Source organism: the organism of the source record quoted next, unplaced genomic scaffold (assembly GCF_019419815.1).
Source record: "Pyrus x bretschneideri cultivar Hongxiangsu unplaced genomic scaffold, Pyrus_bretschneideri_v1 Contig7, whole genome shotgun sequence".
NCBI lineage: Eukaryota > Viridiplantae > Streptophyta > Magnoliopsida > Rosales > Rosaceae > Pyrus > Pyrus x bretschneideri.
This window is the reverse complement of record NW_025999809.1, coordinates 7,353,121-7,373,154: the sequence shown is the minus strand read 5'-3', so window position 1 is coordinate 7,373,154 and position 20,034 is coordinate 7,353,121. Positions and strand designations below refer to the sequence as shown.

The 20,034-nt window shown below is 36.3% G+C and overlaps 2 protein-coding genes, 1 long non-coding RNA gene and 1 pseudogene across 5 annotated transcripts; 2 read left to right on the top strand and 2 right to left on the bottom strand.

The window, feature by feature from the left end:
- Nucleotides 1–671: 671 nt before the first annotated feature.
- On the top strand, nt 672–5,380 carry LOC125472346. 3 transcript variants are annotated; one of them, XR_007254278.1, is made up of 12 exons: nt 672–897; nt 1,026–1,061; nt 1,157–1,231; nt 1,355–1,412; nt 1,649–1,735; nt 2,035–2,187; nt 2,276–2,356; nt 2,517–2,584; nt 2,705–2,750; nt 4,268–4,751; nt 4,842–5,005; nt 5,161–5,380. It is a non-coding gene; the product is annotated as an uncharacterized LOC125472346 (long non-coding RNA). The 3 variants fall into 3 exon arrangements; XR_007254279.1 differs by having other exon boundaries at nt 674–897; nt 4,268–4,376; XR_007254277.1 differs by having other exon boundaries at nt 4,268–5,005.
- A 4,451-nt stretch (nt 5,381–9,831) lies between these two features.
- Nucleotides 9,832–11,854, bottom strand: LOC103939620 (annotated as a pseudogene).
- A 4,375-nt stretch (nt 11,855–16,229) lies between these two features.
- On the top strand, nt 16,230–17,642 carry LOC103939616 (probable glutathione S-transferase parC). The gene is made up of 3 exons (XM_048574134.1): nt 16,230–16,305; nt 16,860–17,101; nt 17,340–17,642. The coding sequence occupies exons 1-3, from the start codon at nt 16,230–16,232 to the stop codon at nt 17,640–17,642; spliced, it is 621 nt and encodes a 206-aa protein (XP_048430091.1).
- Nucleotides 17,643–18,123: 481 nt separating this feature from the next.
- On the bottom strand, nt 18,124–19,560 carry LOC103936194 (probable glutathione S-transferase). Its single transcript, XM_009346039.3, has 2 exons — nt 19,124–19,560; nt 18,124–18,703 (listed from the first exon to the last, which is right to left on the bottom strand). The coding sequence occupies exons 1-2, from the start codon at nt 19,436–19,438 to the stop codon at nt 18,359–18,361; spliced, it is 660 nt and encodes a 219-aa protein (XP_009344314.1). The 5' UTR covers nt 19,439–19,560; the 3' UTR covers nt 18,124–18,358.
- Between the last annotated feature and the right edge of the window lie 474 nt (nt 19,561–20,034).

The following is a 20,034-nucleotide window of genomic DNA, read 5'->3' as shown; positions in this document are numbered from 1 at the left end:
CTAATATGTTAAGTCAATGTCATGTAACTGAAAGATTTTTGTTTTCACACAAACTTGAAAACAATAACCAGTAGAAAACAATAATTAACCTTATACATATAAAACAATATAGCTAGTAGAAAACAATAATTAACCTTATACATATAAATAAATAATTGAAAATACGAAATTTTTTGCTCCTACCATTGTAGATGGTCTGAACCGAAATCAGGGCGTGACGCCCAGCACGCCCTGATTTCGGTTGGGGTGTGTCAGACCCATCGGGAAGTTGCTCGTGTGAGTTCCCAAAAACAAAACCGTGAGGGAATGGTAAGCCCAAAGTGGACAATATCGTGCTACGGTGGTAGAGTGGACCCGGAAAGTGGTGCCACTCGGGCCGGGATGTGACATGGTCTAAGTTGACAACAATTTGACAATTAACAATAAAACCAAACAAATCAATCATACGACCTAGCTATATCAAGTTGTCACACAACGACTATCAAAGAAGACTATTTCCGAGTTAGAGTATGAGTCGTTTATTAGCAATAGAAATTATATTATATTATATATATACTAAACGGCTAACTTTCCTGTTAATTCTCTCTGTGTCCTTTTTACTGTTTATTCACCAGTGTTCTTCCAATTTTGCCCTTCAGTTGTTCTGTAAGTTTGGCTTTTTGTGTTTATCATACAGTAAAATGCCGTTTTTGTCCCTGCTTTGCGTAGAAATCTCTCGATTTTTCTTCGTGTTGTGTGCTTCCAGCATCTTCCACTTTTCACTTTACTCTGCTTTCCTTCTCTTTCCGTTTCTCTCATCCTAGAACGGAAGAACGATGGAAAATCAGGGTTCTTCCATTTGCTTCCACAGATTTCTCGATCTCTCTCGAGCTCCGGATCGCTAGCCTTCGTATGAAGGTTCGTCTCTCTCTCTCTCTCTCTCACTTTTTTTTTTTTTTCAATTCATGATCGAATTTTCTTTCCAAGAATGTTACATCTGTTGCCTTCGGGAAGAAAGTTTAAACCTAAAAAAGCTTGGTTTTCAGGAAATCGTGAATCCTGCAGAATCCTTGGGTTTCCTGGTGAGTTCTCCGGCATATTTGTTTTGGGTTTGGTTTTTGAATTCTCTTTTCTTTCTTCAAATTTTTGTGATTTTAAAACCTCTCGGTGGCTACAGATTTCATCGGCTATTTCATCAGTTTTTGGATTCGATCAGGATCGGTTTTTTACCCATGAAATCTAGAGTCATCTGGTAAGTTTCGTGACTTTCTCCTTGTTGCTGTTTCAAATTTTGTTTTTGTGGTTTTCGATGTTCACATGGAATTTTTGTTTGAATTTTGTATTTGTGATTTTGCGGGTTGTTTTGAATTTACAGATGGCTTTTTCTAGGTTCGGTGAATTTACAGGGGAGAGGGAGAGAGAGGCCTGTTGAGGTAAACTCTTTTGCTAAAAGCTTCTAATTCATCCTTTATTTCTTTTTTCATCTGGGCAAAATTTATGATGGATTTATGTTTTTTTTTTTCCGTTGAATTCGAACTCCAATCTGAATTATGGATTCAGAAAAAACAAATTGATGAATTTTTTATTTGCGTGCATGTCGGTCCTGTAACCGCATGATTTGATAATCCGACCGCAAAGCTAATCGTTTCTGTATGTTTTTGGGTTGCAGACCTGGACTGTCGAATGGAGAGGATGAAAAGCAACTGCAGGAAAGCGGCAATGGAGACCCGGCATCAGCATTTTCAAGTCGATATGGGTAATCTCATAGCCTTCGACCCTCATCACAGATTCCCCTCCATCCCCTTCTCTAAGTTATTTTTCTTTACTTATTCAATATCTCTATTTTTTGGTAATATTTTGTGTACTTCTGGGCTTTTTGAAATTATTGCTTTTGAGAAATTAATTGAAAATTTACTTTTGGAAATTGGGATTTTATTTGGATTAATCCAATCAGTAAAGTGGCAGTCATAAGTGAAATAATGAATTTATCACACTATGCTGATGGGTTTTTGTTCAGTGGGTGAAATTCTGATTTGTTTTTTTCATGGTATTTAGGGAGGAATTAGTGAAGGAATGTATAAAGAGAGGGACCGAGTTGGTTTAAGCTATTGCGAATAGTCTTTTCAACTCACATTCAACTGAAGGCATAGACGGTCCCATTGTGCACATGTTCACTTCCTGAAACTAAGCTACCAAGATAGAAAGCATGTGAGTCATTCATCTTATGATTCTCCAACGATTTTATTTTATTTTATTTTATTTTATTTTATTTTTTATTTTTATTTTTATTTTTTAGGTTTGATACTGTATATGAGTATTTGGTAGTGAAACATGTATAGTGCTTCACAATTGAAAAGAAGTGGAATGGTAGTTTCAGGTAATTGTCGAGATTTTTGTTGATCCTCTTTTGTTGTGCTGCCAATTTACGGTTCCTATCATGTAAATTGGTTGACTAAAATGTTAGCGTATGCAAAAAGCCTTTTGCCAAAACAAAGGGTAAATCATTACTGACACTGTAGGAATTTTGAAACGTGTAGGTGGACCGTATTTGATTGAGAATAAGATACCGTGCAATATCGATTTTGGCATGAATGTTGGGGATGAGGTATATATCTTAAACCAGATTACTTAATTATAGTTAAATTAACTTTTTTTTTTTCTTTTTGTGTTATGTAGCTGAAGCAGCAAAAGTTGAATGTTTTAATCGGTTGTATATATCACCCAGTTTACCTGTTCCTACTGCTGCTCAATAGGGATGAGTTTCACAGCAGGTGAGAGAAAATTTTGAGTTCTTAATTTTCTATTTTCTGATTCAAATTTGATGGTATATCTGATTCAATTGGAAGACTAAGCTAAAAGTACAAGTGGTATTTTTTGGTTAATTTGTTGGTTTTTTGGATGGCTCTTCTGGGTTGTTGTTAATTGTATGTTTTCTGATTGAATTTGGCATCAATTTATCCAATGGATTAGTGAGCTAAAACTACAAGTGGGGTTGTTTTGATTTTTGGGTTGTTTAATTTTCTGTTATTTTATTATGAGAAAATAAGGATTTGAACATGTTAATTAGCTAAGAATTAGTTTACATTGGACAATATATATGATTTTGGATTCGTGTTAGTGTAGCTAGGGACAATTATATCTGTGGATAGATGTTGGGTTGGAAGGTCTACTCATAAAGAAGAACAAATCTAAGGGTAGAGTGAAACTGAAAAGCAGCCAAACTTAAATTGTAATTTGCCAAAGAGCACGATTGGCCCTTTGTTTTAAAATTTTCATACTTCTCATTCTTATGTACCCTTATGTATCGGTAACATGTATTCAACTTTAAAACTTCATCCGAAATCATTTGGTGGGTGTTTGGAATTTTGGAATTAGATTTTCAATTTGGTTTGTGAATTCCTAACTTTTAATCTCATTTGGGTCTAAGCCTTTAGCTGTTTTTGTTATGACATAGGTCGTTGATTGCATATTGTTAATTTGATACATTCTGTTTGTGTTAGCTCCAATTTCTTTCTTTAAGAAAACCACTTGGTTGGTTTTAAGTTTTTTGTACTTTTTGTTGTTCTGTTTGCATAAAAACATGTTTTACAAGCTTGGAGACTGATCTGAAATCATTTTTTGGAGACTGATCTGAAATCATTTGGTGGATGTTTTTAATCCCAATTGGAGAAGACTCTTTTTGCTCTAAAGTTTGTTATTTGACAGAGATTGCAAGTATAACATAGTGTTGTGTTGGATTAAGGATAACCTGAATACAGGACAACTATATAATATGGTTCAAAATAATGAAATGTCGTACTCAACTACCACCACATAAATTCAAATCTAAACTTCTGTTGTAAAATAAAAGGCTAATGTAAATGGACAGAGACAGAGGAAACCTATAATGTAGAATTGGCTCTTCTCTGAAATGTATATTGTTTGAGAACTATTATCAATTAACTTATTTTTGTAATTCAACCTATCTATAAACATCTTTGCGTTTTTGTAATTGTATTTATGAAATTAAAACAATTTTGGACATCTTTGGTTTAAATTTGTATAAATGATCTGTGTTGGCAGTTTAGTTCAGTCTTTTGTTATTTTTAATTGTATTATAAAGTTGAAATATGTGCTGGTTATAGATTTTGTGTTCTGCTATATAGTGGTTAAAAAATGGGATAATTTTCATGAATAAAATTTCTGCATTGTAGGTTTTCCCCTTTGTTTCTATCAATTTACATTTACTTTCTGTTTTACAAAACAATTTTATACTTTGTTTGATAACGTTGGTTTTCATGGCTTGCAGTTAAGGATTGGTACATAGGAAATCAGCCAAAGAATCTTGTTGTACAATCATTGGTGGTGCAATTTTTTGCTCTTTTATTAAATTGTCCATTCCTGCCAAATTTTAAACGGTGAGAGTGCAACAATTTTATTTAAAATTTATTTTCCTTATTTCACACTCCCAATCTCACAATATAATCTTTTTCTCGCTCAGTGTGTGTGATTTTGTTGTTTTTTTGTTTTCTTTGTAGAATTTCTGTGTGTTACTCTCACTCTTATTTTCACTCTTGCTCACAATCTCACAATATAATATTTCTCTTCCTCTTACTCTTACTCTTACTCCGACTGTGACTCACAATTTCATACTTGCTCATTACTTTTGGTCTCTGACATGGTTTCAATTAAAGACGATTTTTTTTCACAACATAATTTACACTTGCCGTTGCTGTAGAAAAGTTAATTTCTGGTAGACAGATGATTTTAGTGTTGTTCCTATTATGCATAAGGTTGTGGTTATAATATTGTGAGATTTTGTGTCTGCATAAATCCAGTAGTGGTTTTGATAATCAAAAAGTAATCTCTCAACTTATCATCAGGTGCTTAAAGATTTGAATTTTTAAAGTGGTTCCACAAAACCTGTAAAGTGGTTCCACAAAACCTGCACAGTGGTTCCACAAAACCTGCAAAGTGGTTCCACCAAAATATGCAAAGTGGACGTTATGTTGCTTGCAGCAGTAGATTGTTCTTTTCTATTTAAGTTGTAAGCTTTGTTTTCTATTTGGTAACTGTTGTTTATTATTGGTCGTTTCAAACTATTTATTATGTGTATTAACATTTTCTTTCATTTTTAGCTTCCTTTTTTTTTTTTTTTTTTTTTTTCGTTCTTTGTGATGATCAAAACTATTTTTTCTGCAGTGACTGCTTCAACCAAAAAACTTTTGCTCATGTGTAAAAGGATGTTGGCATCTGTTATCCAAAACAAACAAGTATGGGATCACATTTTTTCGTGTGTAAATAGTTGATCCAAACATGAATTATCAAGGTGGAATACTAGGTTAATCATTTTTGTATACTAATAAGGCATTTGATAATGTCTTTTCTGTAAGTTATATAAATTTTGACAGCTTTGTAAATATAATTATTCCATTTTCTGTTTAGTATTTATAACACTTTGCATATTTACATGTTAAAACATACTCTTATAATTATACTCGCAACAACGTGCGGGTAAAATTTACTAGTAAATACTATAACCAAGACAAGATAGAAAATAATTAAAATAAAATTATTTAGGGTAAATATCTGTGAAATCCCGTCCCCTGATTTCACTATTCAAAATTACGTATTCCGTATTTCATATTCATATTAGTAGTTTTGACGCGTTTATATTTATTGCATATAAAAATTTTATTTGATAAGTAGAAGGATGAAATTGCCCTTCTTGTGTTAAATGAGATTCTTTGTGGGCATACTTGATCTTTCCATAATTTTCTAGATTTCTTTGTATATTTGGATGGTACGTATCGATACGAACGCGTGGGCGCAAATTGAACGTAATTTGGAGCTTTAACGAAGGAGTTATAAACGAACAAAGTTGAGGGCAAATTGGTCATTTAACCATACATCTAGAAGCTCCAGATTTGTTGGAGCATCAGTCTTGTGCCACGTGTGTGGCTGTGATTGAAAGAAGGATAGAGATGGACGGTTAAGATGGAAAGATGAGAAGAAGAAAAATAATAATAAAATAAAATATGAGAAATACGGAGAGAAAAAGGGGAGATGGATCGAGAAGCAAGGAAGGGGGTTCTCTCCGGTCGGGGATTATGGACCAGACCCATCATTCCCTTTTCCTTGGCTCCAAACTATGCCGTCGCAAGGTATGGCTGCCCAAATTCCATAGAATCAGAAAGCTTACTGCTATAAGTTCCTCTTCTGCCTTTGTTTATATTTTTTCAATTTGATAGCCGATTGTTGTTGTGGTTGTCGTATTTATATATCAGAAAGGATTCCGAGGTTTCCTTTCATTTTTCACGGTTGGTATATGATGATCATTACATCATACTATATGTGGCTCTTACTATTGGGAGATAGTCTCTTTGGTTTTGTTTGATGAACACCTATAACTCTGCTACTTTGGTGTGTCTTTTCTCAGTTGTTACCTAACATCCCAGGCTAGAAGACAACCACGATGATGGTTGACGCTATGTATGTATAGCCTTATTTGAAATTACCCATTTATCATGTTGCATTTGTTGCTTTAAAGTTAGTGAATGCATTAATGTAATGTTGATGATGGGGAATCGACATTTATATTGTCTCATAATATGAAATTGTTTCTCTTTATATTTAGTACAATTTTGCTAGAGTTGTTTGTATACATCTAGTCAGACGTGGTCCAGATTTTGTCTTTGTGATGACAGTGAATAGCCATTGTTGATGAACATATGGATTCCATCTCATTGGTTTAACATTATCAGACCTTTCTGCATATGTCTGAAGTTGAACGAATCCTTATATGTATGTATAAAATAATGAAGGGATGAAATTGTTTTCGTATTTACCGTATATATTTATCTATGTATGCATATTCAAGGGAACTTACTTATATCCCTGGAAATATATATGCACCAACTGCCAAGGCTTTTATATATAGGTACATTTATATTTGTAAATAGCATCTTCACTTATTTTCTGTAAGTGTTTTCATTCAAATGTTACATTTATTTTGATCATGCTAATTTAAGTTAACCAAAATAGTACTTGGATCTCATAGTGTTATTAGTAGTCCCAAGTAATCTAATTAAGACTAGAGTCGAAGGTGATGCATTTAGTAATTGCATATACTTGAGAATAGGAGTTAATCGAGGTCGTGGATGCTTGTAGTAATAATTTGAAACAATGCTTTGGAACCTAGATGGGAAATCAAAAATGGATGGTGTATGTGCTCATGTTGTAAATCATAAGTGTGCAGGTAGGAGGTAGGTTGTGTGTTGGTTTGATTGCATCATGTAGCATTGGTACATGGATGGTTCTGTTTGGTATATCCGCGTTGGGGGACCATATGTATTTCAGGGGTGATCATGCTTGGTATATCCGCATTGGGTGATCACCGCCTGCACGATTAAACTATGCTTATGGTCCTGCTTGGTATATCCGCGATGGGGGACCATATGCATTCTAGGAGTGATCATGCTTGGTATATCCGCGTTGGGTGATCACTACCTAGAGCTATATGATACAGTCCTACTTGGTATACTCACGTTGGGGGATTGTTAGGGTGATCATGCTGGGTATATTCGCGTTGGGTGATCACTGCCTATGTTATTAGACTATGCATATAGATGCGTTGGGGGACTGTTAGGGATGATGATGATTAATTGTACTTGGTGCGTATGAAATAAGGGATCATAGTTTAGTTGGATTTTGTTGAGTGGTCCAGAATCTTTGCTCTTGCTCATTTCCTTAAGGTTAAATTTGTGTGAGTGGGAATTACCCACAATAGACATTGTGAAAATAAATTAGAATTACCATGTTTATTATTTATAATTCAAGTAGGGAATTATAAAGAGTTCCTTAATAAAATTTGGGAAATTATATGTTTTTTTTTTTTTTCATTGATTGATTAATGTAGTTAGACGTTAATATCGGGCATCTTTGATTCATGGAATTGATTAATTGACGTGATTGTGGAATGATGTTCGGTATGATTGAGATTATTATGATTAGATTAGTTGATTAATGTGACTTGAGAATAACACTGTAATATGATTTGCTGTATTATGTGAAACATTGTGATTTATATGATGGATGAATTGGAAAGCATCTGTGTGAGAATGGCTTACCTGCGTGCATGGAAAGATGATAATTGTTGTTTGGCTTAAGGTTGATGTGTAGTGTGGTGCTCTAAGATTTTATGCGAGAAGTATTTTACGAAAATGTTAGAGATTGACGAATGGTGAACTACGAATGGTTTGATCCCTATTGAGGGTACGTAGACTGTCTAACAAGGAGGTTAGATGCAGCCATAAAATATACGAAAATGCTATGAAATTCGAATCTTGATCTATGCTTTGTACATATCCCGGAGGCAGGAAATGTTAGATGTACAGGTAATTGGTGATGTCAAGCGTCGATTCTGGACATATGTCGAGATCGGGGCATGACAATATCAGTTTACTACCCTTAAGTTTCGTGGTTTTCAACATTTGGTACATGAAGTTTTTTTCGTACCATAATCATACCTAAAGCGTGAATTTTGGGACAATCTCATATATCTGTTAGTCAAACTGTTAACTCTGCCATTAATTGATGATGTGGCGCCTAAGTGGACGCCACATGTCATTAAGAGGTCCACATGGAAATTAAAAATTCAAAAAAATAATTATTTAAAGAAAAGTTAAAAAAATAAAAATAAAATAAAAAATAAAAAAGCAAAACCCAGATCATGGGTTTTGCAGTTGGATAGAGGGAGAGGGAGGAGTAAAGGGGATCCCTCGCTGAGGGTTTCGCAGTCGGGAAGCCATGCTGAAGGAGAGGGAGAGGGAGCCAGAGATAGAGACAAAGCGACAGAAAGAGGGGAAAAGGGAAGAGTGGGGATCTCAGCGTTGTTGCTGCAAATCCTTGATTTTTTGAGTGGGAGAGGGGGTACACTCAAAGAAAAGCATGGGGGTTGTTGGGATTTGAGGGAGAGGCGTAGGGATCGTGGCTAGGGGTCTGGGTTTGTCCCTTTGGCAAAGGGTGTGGGTTTTGTTTTCAAGTCGCACACCCACCACCGCAAGGGTCCTGCCCGTTTCCGAAGTATGGGTTTAAAGGGAACGGTATGGGCTACACAGAAAGAGGTCGAGAAGCTGCCAATTGAGCCCATACTACCACCTACAGTGGAGGAGATGCGCGTCCAAGACATTTGGAACAACTGCGCCATCCGCAGTGTCGTTAGTGGAGTTATGGGTATGGCTAAAGTTCTTTCCTTTGGCTTAATTTTTGGATTTTCTCACATGGGTTTTGATACTTTTTCGTCTTTCTTTGTTTGGTTGCTGAGAAAATGTGGGAAAGTTTACCATTTTTACTGTTGGTTTTATTTTGGTTGCCGAGGAAACGTGGGAAAATTACTGTCTTTTTGTTCGTCTGTTGCCTCGATTTATATATATTTTTTTCTTTTTTTTTTGGGGGGGAAGACGATCTGGGTTTTACCTTTTTTTTTTTTTCTCTCTTTAAATAATTATTTTTTAAAATTTTTAATTTCCACATGGACCCTTTAATGACACGTGGCGTCTAGTCATTGTCCACATAGGCGTCACGTCATCAATTAACGGCAGAGTTAATAGTTTGACTAACGGATGTATGAGATTATTCCAAAATTAACACTTTAGGTATGACTTTGAGACGAAATAAACTTCATGTACCAAATGTTGAAAACCACAAAACTTGAAGTTAGTAAATTGATATTTACCCAATTATTTATAACTATTACTCAATACATCGTATGACATAACTAATCAACTGCCCTCTTATTGCAAAGGTAAGAACCCTAAATCGGACGGTTGAAGGTTAAAACTCATAAAAAGCACAAGATCAAGTACCCATATACTAAGCATCTACTCCCAACGTTTTCCTCCTTTGCAGAACGAAGTCATAGAGGTTTTTCTGGTCGGGAAGAGACTTGGACACAGTCTGCTTCTGCATGCACCTCATTGCCCATGCAAATAACTTTGGGTACTGTTCATACACGCTGAAGTTGCCAAACTTCTCATACACAAAAAACCAGCTATAGAAAGGGATAAGTGCCACGTCGACAAAACCGAAGGTCTCACCGCCAAAGTAAGGCTTGTTTCCAAGCTCTCCTTCTAACACCCTAATGCTTTCAAGGAATTCTTTCTTTGCTGCATCTAGCTCTTCAGCTTTGGTTGTCCATATCCTCCTTCCAATCACATGTATCTGCATTATATTGCACAAAATTTTAGGGTTAGACCCTTTTCATATCTTTACGATTTGAAGCAAGGAAGATCAAATTCTTGATTTATATTTTTCATAAATGGAGTCTTGATCCTTGACCTATCACCGCATTGTACTTTTAGTCCTTGAATTAAAATCCCCGAAAGGTTGGAACTGAATTGACAAAATTTGAAGCATGCATTGGTCTTTGATGCTAATTCGATAAGATTTTCCATCAAAATTAAACGTGTTACACACATGTACTTAAAAAAGGCATCTATTCATTCCCCAATTTTCTCCCTAAAACAATGTGCATTTTAAGTTAATTCTAATGGTGAGTATATCCTGTTGAGAATGAGTTTCACATTAATAGGAGAATGGACTTTGCATGGCCTTAGGATGAGCTACTTCCCGTATTGTCAATTGATTTTATGGTGGAACCCCAACGTTCTTCATGGTATCAAAGTCAGGTTGTCCCACGTGTGAAGCCACACGCGCTCCACGTAATCTCGTTGTATTGTCTACATGTTAGGCTTGAAAATTCGCTACACATGAGGGGGCATGTTGAGAATGAGCCCTACATTGATAGGAGGAGGGACCTTGTATGAGCTTATAAGAGGAGAGATTTTTTCAGTGTGACCGGCACACGAGGTGGTATTCCACATGTCATTATACAAATGATGGGATATGTGTGTTCAAAAGTTAATAACTTAAAAAATAAAATTTTCCACCACTCACATAAAAACACGTGGTGTACCCACCCATGTTCCCGTTACAATAAAAAATTTCTCTTATAAGAGGTTGGGCTACTTCTCATATTACCAATTGATTTTACAGTGAAACCTCAACTTTCTTCATATCATCCCTCATGTGAGAATCGTAGCTAGCATGCTATGATTAATAAAAACATTGTTTTGTTAGAAGCTTAAAACCAACACAATTTTGTAACCAGAAATTAGTAAATGACTAAAATTAAGCAAAGTCCAAACACAAATTAGTAAATGAGTAAAACTACCTTATTGTCAACGAAGTCAGCCCAGAACCTAGCTTGGGCTCTAAGGTAAGCATCAGAAGGCAACAGTGGAGCTTCATCCTTCCAAACTCATCAATGTATTGAACGGCAATGAGAGACTCAGAGACCGGTTTGCCATTGTGAATGAAAACCGGGATTTTCTTGTGAATCGGGTTCATCTGCAGCAAGTGGACTCGTGTTGCTCACGTAGTCCTCCTCTTTGCACTCATACTCGATGCCCTTCTCGGCCAGTGCAATTTTCACCCTCATCCCAAATGGGCTTGGCCAGAAGTCTAATAATACCACCTCATCCGCCATTGAAGATTGGACTATTTGAAATGATTAATAATTTGAAGTTTTACAAGTGAACAATTACAACAACAAGAATATTAATTTTCAATATGAAGCTGTGAGTGGTGATGGGTGTTTCAGGGAGACCAGTATTTATGGGCAGAAAGTCAAGCATTCAAAGTAAGGCGGAAGTCGGACATGGAGACCAGAGTGCTGATGGAGAGATTCTATTTTGCTTCATCTTTGTACGTATATATATTCTGGTCGAGGCCAGATAACAGTGTGTATTTTGATTAAAATATAATTAGATTGTTTTAAGTCTTAATCTTCGGTGGAAAGAATTTAGACCTGATCAAAGTTCATTATTTTTTTGGTAAAAAACCTGATCAATTGTACGTGGACCAACATGAACACGCAAAACAAAGGCCCGAGACTAGAAAAGTAAACCAACATCAATTGTACGTAGCTCTTATGGCATGTCTTCTGTCCATGTTATAGAATTGAAATTATTCAGAAATCTGAATTTCTCTGCATTTACTAATACATTAGTATTGAAATTATTCTAATTCAAAACTTCTCATGCGTTTAACAATACATAATGAAATCAAACGATTACATTACGATCTGCAATTGAAAAATTAGAAATTAATTAGTAAGGAGTAATTAATTGCATATCACAAAACTAACGTAATTGAAACGATATATGGACGTAGAATTTGAATCAAACTAAAGCACTAGAAATCTATTTTCGCACGTAATTCTTTTTTCATAAAATAAATTTAGCAGACAATCCAGTCAAATTAAAGAATAAAAAAAATCTATAGTGCAATATGAGGAAAGCTGATGCGAGATTTATACGCACACAAATTAAACCCTCTTTTTGTCAAATTGTAGTAAAGATGTAAGTAGAGATCGTTCTAGACTGGGGATTAGGAGGGATTGCTAAACACTTGGAAACTGACTTAAAAACTCAAAAACAAAGTTTAAAACACTAAACTCGACTCAAAGAATGCAAAACTAAAAGTTAAAACACTTAAACAAACCTAAAACTCAAAACAGCAACTAGAAGACTCAAAACTGCCTAAAAACCACTTTCTGGGCAGTTTTGAGCACCTACACTAATTTGGACGAAATTGGATGAAAACTTGAATCAAAATACTTAGAAACACAAATCAAAACACTTTCTAACTAATCTAAGACTTCAAATTAAAGGGGGATTTGTTTTGGACGAAAATTGAAATAACAAAACAAAGTAACAAACTAGGCAGATTGTAAAACGAATTCCTTGAAAACAAGATGATGGATGGATTAGCTAAGGGGTTCATCTCCACACATGTTACACTTGCATAATAAAAAGATTTCCAATTGCATTTCAATAAACCATGAATTCTCAACGCCCCGGGTTAATTAGGTCCGCTTAAATTAACCGTCAAGTTTTCCTTAAGTTAATGAATTGGATGATTGCATACGACAACCCAAAGCATTCCTCACAAGTTCCCTACATGAATTGCATAATAGAGATACAAGCAAGAATCATTAAGCATCATGAAAACTATAAGTGTTGACGAGGCATTCGTTACTATGATTGCATGAAACTTATGCCAAGAATTTGTTTAACGCGATTGTTTATAAGCAACCTCCACTACTTGTGAATATAAGTTCATAACTATTACGTGAAACTCACTTATATTCTAGCGTCATATTCATGCATGAAAATTAAGTGTGCACTCTCAATAAACATACATAAATAAGTTATCAATCAAATAGTTAAACAAATTGAATCCACAACTTATGAAACGCAATTAGAAGTAATCAAATCAAAATGCAAGCATAAACATATATTTCGAATCCCCCCCTAGCCAAGGGGGGGTTTAGTTCCTCATGATACAAAACAAAGAGAATCAAAGAAACACCTAAACATTCCAACAACTCAAACTTGAATTGTATGAACGTTTAGGCCCTCTTCTCTTCCATTCCTCATTCGTACAAAACAAAGAGTATTGAAATTAAACATTGAAATCAAAGAAACACCTAAACATTCCAACAACTCAAACTTGAATTGTATGAACGTTTAGGCCCTCTTATCTTCCTCTTCGTTGTAGCACAAGGTCTAAGGATAGTTTGATGGTGTGAATGGTTTGGGGAGTGGTGAAAATGGAAGGAGGATGCCACGGCACAAGGGAATGGTTGGTGTTTGTGACTGAAATGTGTATGGAAGAATGAGATCTTGTTGTGGCTGAAATGGATGCTTATTTATAGGTAAATAAGAGGGAACATGACAGCTAGGAAGTGGGTGGAAATGTGGCTGCAATGTTAGTGAATGATTATGAGTGAATGCATGTGGATGTGGCTAGGTTGGAAAGCTGGAATTGTGATGGGAGATGCATGTGCTTTGACAGAAATGAAAGGGATAATGCACGGCTTTTAGAGGAATTGTGCTGAAATTGAATGTGAAAGCATGTGCAATGAATATGTGGCTGCATGTGTGGTGCAATGATGAAGGAATAATCTGAAAATGCAAGGTGAAATGAAGTGGAATGACAATGGCATGTGGAATGGCTGGAAAGTGTATGAAACTCACAGCAATGATGGTGATTTTCTGGTGGTGAATGGTAATGCAATGTGTTTGCATGTGAATTAAAGCTATGTGAATGATTAGGGTGAACGTGCATGTGCTTTGACAGCTAGGATGAATTAATTAAAGGGAGTGCATGTGGAATGGCTGGAAAGTGTATGAAACTCACGGCAATGATGGTGATTTTCTGGTGGTGAATGGTAATGCAATGTGTTTGCATGTGAATTAAAGCTATGTGAATGATTAGGGTGAATGTGCATGTGCTTTGACAGCTAGGATGAATTAATTAAAGGGAGTGCATGTGGCTTGGCTGGAATGAATGGAATGCAATCTGAAATGGGAGATGGAATGGGATGCACGGCAATGATGGTGTTTGTGTGAATGATGGCAGATTGTGTGGGTGAGTGATTAGGTTGGAAATGCATGTGAATGCAAGGTGTGAATGATTATGAGTGCATGTGGGTGAATTAAAGGATGGAATGCATGTGAATTAGGTTGGAAATCTGATGGGAACTCACGGCATTAAGTGGAGTGAAATGATTGAATGTTTAATGGTTGCATGTGGCTGAAATGAAGTGTGTATGCATGTGCACGGCACAAAGGGAAATGGTTTTGGTGAATGGCTGATTAGAATCTAGGGTGAATGGTGTGTACGGTTTTTGGGAGAGAAAGTGTGTTGGATGATTTATGGAGATGCATGTGGATTAAAGGAATGCATGTGCAATGGATATAGGAAAGGTTTAAATGTCCTAAAACTAAAGGGAACAAGGTTCCAACACTTTGGTCTTCAATTAGGTCTTCAATTTCGTCCAACACTTTGGCTCCAAGCATAAGCTATCCATCCTTAGCCCAAAAGTACTCCAAAAGTCTCCAAAATGCATCTTTTTGCTCCTTTAGCCATTTGGACCTACAAACACACGAAAATAGCTTAAAGTACTAAAATAACTAAAGAAACATAACGTAAATGCACGAGAACAAGCCATTTAAGTCGCATGAATATGCTCCTATCAAAAGCAATGACAATTCCAAGCAGTAGAATTAGTAGAATATTACTGGCTAATTCCACGACTATTGGTTTAGGATTCTCTCCAGATTTTTTTGGTGAGGATTCTGAGGATTCGTAAATTATATCTGTTCATCGTACATTATGCGGTCAATTTTATCAGGTACTGTTTGTATTTAATTTTAAATAAAAATATTTAAAATAATTTATAACCGTACGATGTACGATGAACAAATATGATTCACGTATCCCTAGAATCCTTACAAAGATGATCCGTCGAGGATCCGGATTCTAAAAGAATAATGTATTACAACAGTAAATACATGATTAGTTGTTAAGTGACATCAACCACTGTATCCAATAATCTTTTTGTTCCTTTTACAGCACTCGCGAGTGTCTGCTAGCCTGTCAAACATCCCCCAGCACAAGAAGTTTGATTGTCAATAATGGCGGACGAGGTTGTAGTTGTGAGCTTCTGGACCAGCATGTATGGGTTTAGTACTGCTTTGGGATGCCACTCTTCATTTGTTATAAGAACACGTGGGTACTGGTTATAACATATGGTGGTATTCTCGTATTGCACAATAATATTTCGAGCTCATGGTGTTAAAAGGAAAAATTGGAGATTCAAATGTCTTCCCAAATCAAAGGAATGCTAGACTTAATGAAAACAAAATGATAATTTAAGTAACCCAATTTCTTTGCTATAATAAGTTGACAACAATGTGATAATTGAACAACAAAAGCAAACAACAAAGATGAGAACATATTAACAACAGAAGCCATCAAAGTGCCGCATACTGTTGGAATGACATTGATGATCACATGCCCATGCCCATGCATATGCTTCCTCAAAAAGATATTGTTACTGGCTGTGGCTAATTTCATATGGGTTATTTATTTAGAAGAATTATATGTTACAACATTAGTAAACATTATTAGTGTTAATTAACATAAACCAATGTATCATATAACTGGCCAAAATCCCAAAACGAAATTGTGAGCCTGAACTGAAAGTCCGAAACCAAGTGTCAAACATGCCACAGCACACACTGACACACCCATCACAATATAACGGCCTTAATAGTCAGTAGTGCTTCATGATATTCTAGCTCTAAGTCTTTGATTTTTGCAAGAAGAAAATTCAGCTGCAAGAAGCTTGTGCGTCGACAATGGCGGGCAAGGTTGTAGTTTTGGGATTCTGGACCAGCATGTTTGGGGAGAGGTCCAGAATAGCCCCGGAAGAGAATGTTGGAGCAATATTAGAAAATCCGAAAATAACATAAGAATTCCAATAATAATAATCCTAAAGAAATTCACAACATCAATTATGTATGAAACTAATATAAACAACCAGGGAGAAAGTTAGAAAAACTAACAAACTTGGAGATTGAGGCTTGCATAAATGCAATGCCTAAAAATAGAATTTCGTCCATACTCTTGTGCTTGTAGTTCGGTAGGTGTCTGTCTCTCAAAATTCAACAATCTATAAGCCGACGTCGAAACACTTCAATCTTTGGACTCTGACGAACTTTATATATTCCGTACTCTCAAGACACGACCCGGAATTTGACAAATGAAGAATGAGAGAAACAAAGTGGGGAAACCTTATTTCTCAAGAGTAAAAATTCTCTAATTTTCTTATCTTAATGATGATGGTTTCATGAGTTTATATAGCACCCAAGTACTTCTTGTTAAAGAGATGTAACTTTTCATTTATAAGTATACATCATTTGACAAGGGAATGCACCTAAATAACATAATCTTTCTAAAAAAATTATATATTGCAATTTCCAACAGAGAAGGTGTCAAGTATGTGTACAGAGAGGAGGACTTGTGGAACAAGAGCCCTCTCCTTCTGCAGATGAATCCGGTTCACAAGAAGATCCCAGTTCTCATCCACAACAGCAAACCGGTCTGTGAGTCACTCATCATTGTGCAGTACATTGATGAGGTTTGGAAGGATCAAGCTGCTTCTTTGCTTCCCCTTGATCCTTACGACCGAGCTCGGGCCAGGTTCTGGGCTGACTTGATTGATAAGAATGTCTAAGCTGTTTTGTCTAAATTTGCTGTTTTTCCCTTCGAGAATGGTTAATAGCACTCTAAAATAGCAACCATGTATTCCTCTCGTTATTTTTATTTTCACAACAAAAGAGTGCAAGATGGTTTTTTTAGAATGCTGCTTTAATATAAAAATATTAATTGCAGCTCAATTTTTTAAAATTTGTATCCGACTTTTCGTCGCATCGAATGATGTCAAACATTGTTTCCAAAAATTGTAGTTTCATGTTGCTGGGAGGAAGCTATGGAGCATAAAAGGAGAAGAACATGAGGCAGCAAAGAAGGAATTTATTGAAATCCTGAAGCAGTTGGAAAGAGAGCTCGGAGACAAGCCATACTTATGGGGTGAGAGATTCGGCTTCTTGGACATTGCCCTTATCGGATTCTACAACTACTTTTATGTGTTTGAGAGCCGTGGAAACTTGAGCATGGAGGCAGAGTGCCCTAAGATTGTTGCATGGGCCAACAGGTGCTTGCTGAGGGAGAGCGTGTCAAAATCTGTTGCTGACCCCAAAAAAGTGTGATTTTTTTACTTCGTTTTTTTAGCGGAGTAGAATAGGCTAGCTGCTAGCAGTGGCAGAACCAGCTGGTGCATGAGAGAGGTTGGGATCTAGGCCAAATTGTAGGCGGAAAATGAGAATAGTAAATAAAATTACGCCAGGCGGCTAAGTTCCAGCTTGCCTTCTACATGATTCCGCCCCTAGCTGCTTGTACAGTATCACCATGTTAGAAAGTCCACTGACGAATTCTTGTATGTGTTCTTCTAGTTTTTTTAATTCCAGCTTGTTTTTCTGTTGAGATGTTCAGGTAAGATCTTTAGGTGTTTCTGCTGCAAATGAGCTTGTATGCCTGAGGAAAAGTAACTCAAAATTTGGATAAGGAGAAAATTCGCCCTATAGTCAATTGCGTACAACGACGAGCGTTATTCATGGCGAGATAGACTCATGGTTGCATGCAACCGGTGGCACCAAAAAGTCCATGCTTTGATGTGTAGACTTGATCACATAATAAGAAATTTGATCGAGTAGATTTAGATTCCTTACTATAACAAGTTGCCAACAGAATGATAGTTTGACTACAGAAGCAAAATAAACATATGAACAGAAGCACAATGAAGTGCCTAAATACAGTAAAGGCTTGGTCAAGTGCCCTTTTATTCTAATTCAAAACAACCCAAAACAGGTTGAATCTTGAAATTACATTGATCATCACTAACTTCTTCCCATGATTCCACCAAAATCTACTCCATTCCAAGCTTTTTCCTCATAAACATGACGAAATCGTAGACCTTTTCCTGTTCGGGGAGCGATTTGGACACGCTCTCCTTCTCCATGCACCTCTTAACCCAGGCAATAAACTTTGGGTGCAACGCCTCAACACTGAAGTTACCAAATTTCTCATACAAAAGAAACCAGCTATAGAACGGAATAAGTGCCACGTCCACGAATCCAAGGGTCTCGCCCCCAAAGAAGGGCTTGTCTCCGAGCTCTCCTTCTAACACGCCCATGCAGTCAAGGAATTCCTTCTTTGCTGCGTCCTGTTCTTCTCCTTTCGTTGTCCAAATCTTCCTCCCAAACTCGTATATCTGCATTTCACATCCCCAAAATTGCAGAAATATTAATATACATTATTTTGAGCAAGTTCAGATCCTCTGCTTATATCTTTCTAACATATACATCACAAACCCTAAACTGTAAACCCGAACTGTAACAAGAAATCTTAATCAAAACCTAAGTAGTAAAATCATTATTACCCTAAACACTTACAATCTTAAAATTTTAAAACATTGTTTTATTTACCAGCTCAAATATCCGTAAGCATTTAACCTAAAACCAATTGGCAACGCGTGAGATTTTAAGCAGTTATGCTAGATACTCGCAACAATTTAAACATAAAAAATACAACCGTATAATCTGTTTCCCAAGTTTTCAATTGTTTCAAACCAAACATATTCAAAACAAATAAAAAAGTACTACAAATAAGTAAATTAGTCAGTAAAACTCACCTTCTTGTCGACGAAGTCTGCCCAGAACCTGGCCTGGGCTCTGAGGTAAGAGTCAGAGGGCAAGAGTGGAGCCTTATCATTCCAAACCTCATCAATGTACTGAAGCGCAATGAGGGACTCACACACCGGTTTTCCATTGTGAATGAGAACCGGGATCTTCTTGTGAACCGGGTTCATCTGCAGCAACAGTGGGCTCTTGTTCCTCACGTCCTCATCTTTGTACACATACTCAATGCCCTTCTCAGCCAGAGCAATCCTCAGCCTCATCCCAAATGGGCTAGGCCAGAAATCCAACAAAACTACCTCATCCGCCATTGAAGGTTGAAATATGAACTCTTTGATACAAAATTGCAAAATGGTTGCAGAAGGTTGGCTTAGATATGAGCTGTGGGAGTGGTGGTGGTGGTGGTGGTAGTGGTGGGGGTGCGTGTGTGTATTTGTAGACAAAAGTTGAATGAAAAGACTAAAGAGGCAGTAGTCAATGGACCGCAGGATTCTTGGAGATATTCTATTTTTCTTCCTTATTGTACACATCAGAGAATATTAATGGATCTGATTATGTCACTGCTTTCGACATCAAAAATCTTGATATCCTTCTATGTTCTTCCTTCTTTTAATTGTGGAGAAGAAATTTTTGTAACAGCAACGAGATTTGTCGTCTAAGTGGACGAGCGTCTATTCGGGTCTCTGAAATATTGCTCGATAAAAAGTGTAACAAAAAATAAAGTCTAAATTATATTAAAATATCTCAATTATAGCTCGAACCACAATCTCATACCTTATGTTTTAAAAATTACAATGTCATTCATCATCTTATGAATTTATTGCAATGTTAAACCTCTTTAAGTTTGTTTGTTAATTTCTCTGCTAGCTTGAAGCGAAGCCCACTGCTTCACCCAACTGAATAGATA

Coding starts and splice junctions, on each gene's coding strand:
- LOC103939616 (XM_048574134.1), top strand. CDS start 16,230: ATGGCGGGCAAGGTTGTAGTTTTGGGATTCTGGACCAGCATGTTTGGG. Junction 16,306..16,859: donor CAGAATAGCCCCGGAAGAGA/ATGTTGGAGCAA, acceptor TTTCCAACAGAG/AAGGTGTCAAGTATGTGTAC. Junction 17,102..17,339: donor CTGACTTGATTGATAAGAAT/GTCTAAGCTGTT, acceptor CAAAAATTGTAG/TTTCATGTTGCTGGGAGGAA.
- LOC103936194 (XM_009346039.3), bottom strand. CDS start 19,438: ATGGCGGATGAGGTAGTTTTGTTGGATTTCTGGCCTAGCCCATTTGGG. Junction 18,704..19,123: donor CAGACTTCGTCGACAAGAAG/GTGAGTTTTACT, acceptor TGTGAAATGCAG/ATATACGAGTTTGGGAGGAA.